This window comes from Montipora capricornis, chromosome 10 (genome assembly GCF_036669925.1).
Source record: "Montipora capricornis isolate CH-2021 chromosome 10, ASM3666992v2, whole genome shotgun sequence".
In the NCBI taxonomy this organism is placed as follows: domain Eukaryota; kingdom Metazoa; phylum Cnidaria; class Anthozoa; order Scleractinia; family Acroporidae; genus Montipora; species Montipora capricornis.
Window position 1 is genome coordinate 1,007,167 of NC_090892.1, and position 7,500 is coordinate 1,014,666.

At 38.4% G+C, this 7,500-nt stretch overlaps 1 protein-coding gene across 1 annotated transcript in view; it reads left to right on the plus strand.

The window, feature by feature from the left end:
- The window catches only part of LOC138020143 (uncharacterized), a 13,192-nt gene that overhangs the window by 630 nt on the left and 5,062 nt on the right, over nt 1-7,500 (plus strand). The window contains exon 2 of the mRNA XM_068867170.1: nt 4,877-5,110. Coding sequence (XP_068723271.1) covers nt 4,877-5,110 — 234 coding nt within the window. The remainder of the gene's footprint in view (nt 1-4,876; nt 5,111-7,500) is intronic.

Here is a 7,500-nt window from a genome sequence, read left to right on the forward strand (position 1 = left end):
CCAAGGATCGAAGTAAAATCGAGTGTGCATGTGCTAATGACGGGGAACAGAAAGTCTGTCTTCGATAAGTTTAACATAGTTGGCACCCGGTTGGCACATTTTATCTTCTTAATTAAGGCATAGACTTCGGGGATTTAGTCCAAAATATGCTAAAAATATGATATAACACATTGTTACGCGGCTTAAGTTGATTGAAATTTGTCGTCGAAAAATTACGCATTGGAACACTTGAGACTTATCATGTTATGCTAAGGAAGCAAATGAAAAAGTCCTCATTCTCTATGCACAATCTGCTATCCCGCTGCGTTTTAGCATGACCGATGTAACGCTGTTGTTACTTACTCTTGAGCATTCAGAATTCCTCATGTCACAAGTTGATCGGATTCAGAAGTTATTAGATGTATTATTTGATCTAATATATGAAGTATTGCAATCACGTAACTTAGGATATAATATTGATTCAAGTTTCCAGTCCGAATCCACATGCACAATTCTTATGGCAGATGTTGAGCCTTAAAGGTTTGGATCCAATCTACATGTCCTTTCAGGATCGAATTCACATTACTATGTTTTCAACATAGCAATTCTGGGAACCTTTTCAGACAGAAAAAAAAAAGAAAAGTTTTTTTTAGCTTCTTTTTGTAATACGCTGTTTGTAAAACAATAGGAACTTCAAGAAAGCGTAATAGTTTATAATATAGTGACAGTACTCACACACACTCAGGCTGCACACTGTTATCTATTGTAGCCAAATAAGGGTGTCGAGTTCCTTTTTGTTATTTTAGTATGTTCCTTTTTCACTACTGTTCTGTAATATTTTAAAAAATACAACCACACTTTTGAATTTTCGGAACATGTTTCGATGTTTCAAATATCATCTTCAGCCATAGTGAGTGTAACATTAAAATTTTTACAAGATAATTCGTATATATATATATATATATATATATATATATATAACTATCAATACAATGATTCTTTGTAGATTAAATGTTCGTTACAAGTACGTAAAATGCAAACGAACCAACGATATTATAGAGAACACAACTGACATAACGGTAAAAGTTTAAAAGTGTAATGCTAAACTGACATAATCAACTTGTTTGTTGAGTTCGGGTTTCAACCGCTCAATATGGAAGCTCTCCTTGATTTTGAGTTGATAGAAAAAAGTAGCATTATCAATAATTGGTTTCATCCTTTTTTCGCTAGAGATGTTTAGTCCGTGTTACAAAATGGTCATCGCCGAAAGTATTTCACGCGCGAGACTATAATTTGACCTATAAGTAAACAGCACAATGAAACAGTTAAAAAACAACAGTTTGGTGCAGTCAGGAACGTCCTTTTTAACATTTATTCCACGAATCATCACTTGGTAGTTGTTTTCAGACAGTATTGAAGTTGGATAGTCATAGAGGAGAACTGACTCTAAATGAAGCCACCAATCATCAATCATAGCAATAAGGAAAATGTTAAATGTAGTACATTTTTTATCTATCCTACACTGTGTTTATATGAGCGGCAGATGGTCAAGGTTTTGAACCCATTGAATGATAGAGACAGTTCGGTAAGTTTTCAAATGGAAGAAAACCATGCCCCGTAATCGAGCCATTGAATGTTTTTACATTTAATAAAGCCTGGTTTCACTAGCGACGCGAGCACAAGCAGAAGAGCGCCTATTTCACTTTGAAAACGAGGTTGACGCATGCGCAAGCACAAGGATATTTTTTTTTCATTTTCCTTGTCATTGCGCTTCTGCTTGCGTTCGCTTGCGTCGCGTGAAAACGAAACGCAGCGTTTGCTACGTCTGACCAATTAAAGCACATGTTCTAGATTCCCCTTGTCTGAGCATTTCATCAAAATGGCGGATGCCGTGGTTGAGTCGACGTTCGTTTTCATTGGCGTAAGCTACTTATGCTTGTGTTTGTGCTTGCGTCGCTAGTTAAAACCGGGCTTAAATGGTATTTATCGCCATTACCGAAAACTAGTTTTTTTAATTGCTTATACGCAAGTAATAATCATCGGCGCTTTTTTGCAGAGTTAATAGTTACTTAGATCGAGAAGATTTTAATTTCCAGTGGGAAGGGGCATTATTTGAGGCAACAACAGAACCACTGTGACGTCAAATGAGCAGTAAGGAGATAATTGGACATTTCACGTTGCGTCACTTGACAGCCCTTAATATAGTGGTGTTTGGGGGAGAAGAAGGATTAGTAAATAGGTCATTAAATTTCTCTTAAAGAACCGTTTACTGTAAAACTGCCATTTTTTTTTTCGCACTGGCCTGAGGGCAATTAAGGATTATTTTTCATGGTTATTTTTGAAAGTTAAAACGAATTTGCTTCAGTCGCCAAGTTATACCAGTTTTTGATTTCTTGAGTATTTTCCTTCTCCTTTCATTGTACGGATAACTTTTCAGCTTAGTTCAAGTTACCACTTGATTGCATTCTCTCCTATTGAGTCTTGATCGGCGTTAGTGATCTACGTACGTCTGTCTCAGACTTACACGCTGTTTAAGTCACAGAATGTTATAGACAGATGGTAGGTGAAACATAGCAACCATGCGTCGCCTTACCTTTTAGTAGCCAATAGAGCCACAAACAAATTCAATTTACAATAATTATTTTAAACCTTTCATTGCGCCCTTTACATTGAGCAAGACGGCCGCTAAAAGAAGCTGGGTTTCTCTTTCCGCAGTGCTTGACCAGGGTCTGGAAGAGGTAGTCTGGATCTCGAACCCCGGGTTTATTTTCCCTACATTCACCAGTGACGAAACTTTTTTGGGGGGAATTCGCGTATCACGTAGTTGAATAGACAATTGATCAAATCTATTTAACAATCATTCCATGAGCGTGCGTTGTATATAAGGTGGTAAATAGCGAACGAGGCACGTAGCGCTAATTCCACTGAGAGAGACAGGATATTGTCTCCGTTTTTACAAAACGACCGACGCAATCAGTTTCCATATAAGGTCGTTACGGTATATGAGCTGCTAACCGAGATTGAGAGAGCCAATCAGAAGGCTAGAAATGCAATATCCGAGCTCGAAATTTAATAATTGTGACCATACGGCTTTCTTGGTGATGACTTTACTTCTACACATGACTACAGGGAAGAGATGGTATTATTTGACCCCGTGATGGGAGGGAGATAAAAAGTATGGTGGTCAAATCGACGATCTTTGCTCTTGGTTTGACTGCGATAAAGTATACGTTACATAAAAATGACAGAAGATCTATTTCGAACCATCTTGACAGACAAATTACATGTATTAGTGCAGGGTTGTCTGATGTTCACGACATTATAACAGCAGATATCTCGATTCACGCGCTACAACTTTAAAGGATCACGCGTCACGGTTAATATATTACTCACGAATCAGGGCTGTATTCCTTTAGTTTTCCCGATTCAGGCTCTGTTTTTGGGTCAATTCACGGATTCACGCGAAACCCCTTCAGACCCTGAGCAAAATTTCTTGCATGAAGTAGTGACAGACCTGCAATAATAATCAATAAGCCGCTTACAGCGTACATCTTTGATATTGGACATCCATGTTATGGTCAATTGACAACTGTCAAGTCAAGGTATCCGCTGACCAGAGTCGCGTGACAATATTGAGGGCAAAGGAGGCTCGAAAGGGTTTTTCTTTGCTATAGTGTTTGTGAAATGATGAACGATACCAAAGAAGGATATTTCATAGTGTAGGCAATCTATAAGTATCTTTGCAACTCTATTGTTGGGTAATTCTCTATGGGTACTTATGGCGTCGTATCGGTTACCATGGCAACACGCCAGGTCCACAAAAAGGCCCTCTAAATTTCAGTTTTGAAAATTATCTTAAAAACTAAGTCGGTGACCTACCCTTTTGATTCTTTGTTGGAGTCTCCCTGAAGTCTTTAACTTCGTAGAGAGTATGACAAAAAATTAGCTAGTAGAAATTATTTAAATAAGATACATCGAAAAAGGCGTTTTATAGTTTACAGAAAATTGTACTACTACTTTACTCGAAACTTCTTTATTTGAAGTGTCATCGTGAATGATACGTGCATTGAAAATAATCAATTTTTTTCCGCTTCGCCTAATTTTACGCTGTATTTTTACTTCCGGTGTGTTGCGCGCGCTACTTTTGATAGAAATTTGATCCATTCAGCTGACACGTGTTTTTAGCTATGGCGTGTGTCGGTAACGCGATCGTGTGCAGCAAAACCATTTCCAGCCTCCTTCATTTTTCGCGCGCTTTTCTGTGACTCGACGCCACTCCACGGCCATACTACGTCAACTAAGGCTATTAACAGTCGACGCTTTTCGTGTTCAGGTGCAAAACGGTTTGGAAAATATTTTTACTGCATTTTTCGATGGTTTTAATCAAAAAAGATGATTCCCAATATTCGGATTCCGATCGGAAGTTTATTTGGCACTCTAATTTTTAAAGGAAAATGTACGACCAGGATGGTATTTGGTGACCTACTCAGTAAACTTGTAAACTTCCTACGTAAGGGGATATATCTATTATTTTTCCACCTCTTCTTGTTTTAACTCGTTTCGGATTGTTTCGTTGGTTTCATTTACTTGATAGCTTTTCGTCAAGGCTAAAAAAAAGTATGGCTAGTAAAAATACATTACCGGTACCCTTTTTAAAAATTATTAACGTATCCAGTACGTATGCAATAAGCTAATGTTAGTGAATGAGTGTTAGTTATGCTTGTTAAGCATTTTTTTCTGATTCCTCGTATAAATCTTGGCTCTCCTATGAGCAGAAGGGAGATCCAGAATTTAAAGAAGATGAAAACATACCACCAAAGTTATTTTGAAGGTAGCACTGGTTGTCCGATAGGTAAATGATGGCTAAAACATGTCTGTACACTGTATTTTCTTGCAGCTAAACCAAGGGTAATTATTCCTTTACGAGTGGTTCGAACCGTCTCGGAGCATTACGTGTGGTGCTTATCTGAAGGGACTTCTCCGATCAACATATTATTGGTAAACTCGTCTACAACTTTGGCTTTCGGGAATGGAACAGTGTGGGGCAAAATAAACCAAGATGGTAACTATAGTTGCATCGCTACCAATGACGTTGGCACTGATTCAAAGACGTTTTACGTTTCTCTTATTGGTGAGTAACATGCAGTGCGTGAAATATGCCTGTGAGCATATATATACAGCACTAACAAAAGTCTACATCCAATCCCTAGAACAGGGCATTGTCCCGGATTTATTGAAGCTGTCAAAAGTAACACTGATCGATAAAGGCGTCGATACTACAGACATAACAAACTTCAGCCCAATCTCGACTCTCTCTGCTTTTATATAAATTTTTGAAAAGCTTGTATACAAGCAACGGGTTAGTTATATAGAGCGAAGTCGACTGAACAGGCAATTGTTGAGATCACAGATATCCTAACGAATGGGATTGACAATAACCTAGAAACCTGTGGGCCTTTGTATATTTCTCGAAAGCGTTTGACACCGTAAATCACGTTGTTCTTTCAAAGAAAATGGAACCGTATGCGATCAGAGGACTACCTTTGCAGTGGCTCACAAATTAATTGACGAACAGGCAACAGTGCGTTTCAGTGTAGCTTGCACAGAATCGGGAAGCACTGGATAGCATAGACCTAAACCTGGTGAGCCATCACTTCGTTTTCGCTCGCTCCTCGATCGCTCACTTCTGATCGATCGCGGCGAGGATTTTTTCAGTCATAAAACGGTCAATAGACCGTTCATTTTCGAGTGGTTACAGTAATTTTCTTCATGTCATAAATTATCCCAGGTTGGGTCCTGTTGTTAGCGAATTGATTTTCAGTCTTTCAACTTGCAGCTAACAAATTTCCGGCGCTCTTCCCACTGTCGGAACGGATCCTGTAACGGGTATATAGAAAATTAAAGAAAAAAAAAGAGAGAAGTATTAAAAGTTCCACTTTGTGAGCAGCATATATGGCTCACCAGGTTTAGGTCGATGTTATCTAGTGCTTTCCCACAGAATCATCTAGGCAAACTATGGTTTGTGGTGTTCTTCAGGGTAATTCGCTTGGGCCCTTGCTGTTCCTCATATTCCTAATTGCTCTCAAAAACATTGCTTTAGAATTTTTGCAGATGACACTAATATTTTTGCCTCATCTTCCAATGCCATCCAACTGGAAACTTTAATTAACCAAGAGCTTTAAAAAGTGAAGGTCGTGGAATGGTGTGATATAAATAGATTGTGCATAAATTTTAAGAAAACAAACTACATGATTATCAAATCTGCTAAGAAGAAAAGGGCTAATACATTCAAGGTCAAATTGCGTGACAAAGAGGGGTCTGAATATACTTTGGAAGAGAAAAATTGCATTAACTATCTTGGAGTTTGAATTGATGACACAATCTCATGGAGATACAATATATTTCATGTATCCTCGAGAATATCTGGAAATACAGGAATTTTCCTCAAGCTAAGGCACTATTTTCCATTAAAACTACTTAGACTACTTTATTATAACTTGATATCTATCATATGCTGTACTTGCTTGGAGTTGCGCTCGTGCATCAGTCTTACCTCAAGAAAAAGTTCAAGTTACACAAAACCATATTAACCGCGTGATGCTCTATGCTACTCTTTATGGCTAAAATACAGATAGTGTCCTTCCGTTACTTTAATGATTAGACCTACTCACATCACAGAACATTTTTACACCACATATACTTCAGTTCGCCCACCAGTCGAATAAAAAGCGATTCCCATCCTTCTTCGATAACTACTTTCGTTACGCCAGTGATGTTCACATATGTAACACTATTCGTTGACATACCGGTGGCAGAACGGTGGGTTGTAGGGTGGAACAATGTCGGATTCCAGTTTAGCCAGGAAAATATTTGCGAGGACTAGAGATAGAGGGTTGCACTCCCACCTTCGTAAAAGTCAATGGAAACTTTGCATCTGTTTCTGACCGTTGCAAAGAGAATCATCAAGAGCACAGCCAAAAACTCCGACGAGTTTACATCGATTATTCACATGCACGGACAAACATTATTTCTCATTATGGCACTGGAGCTACTAACTTATACATCGTATAGCATCGAAATCGCTTTAACAGAAAGACTTGAGTCTCTTCGTACAAAAAACAACAAGCTGTCTAAACTTTTGGCAATCAAACACCAAGAAAACAGTTTTTCAGGTCCGATCTTCAACCTTTCGGATCAAGTTGTCGCAGACAGTGTCTTACTTTACCTAGGACGTTTAGGTCTCAACCACAGCTTCATCGATAAAACTTAACCTTCTCTCAGTTTGAATTTTTCCTTACACAAGTTAGTTCTAGTGTACCCACCAGACATCACGAAGACTTCAAACACTTCCTCGGTCCGCATCCATTCAAACGTTTCAGTCAACCAGAATATTTTTAATACTCCAGATTTCACATACAAAGTCCTACACAAGTTAGCCTCTGATCGGAGCATCGCTATTCTCTCTCATTAAGTCGTATGAGGGTCATGTAAAAAAAAAAAACTTTAGACTATGATCCAAGA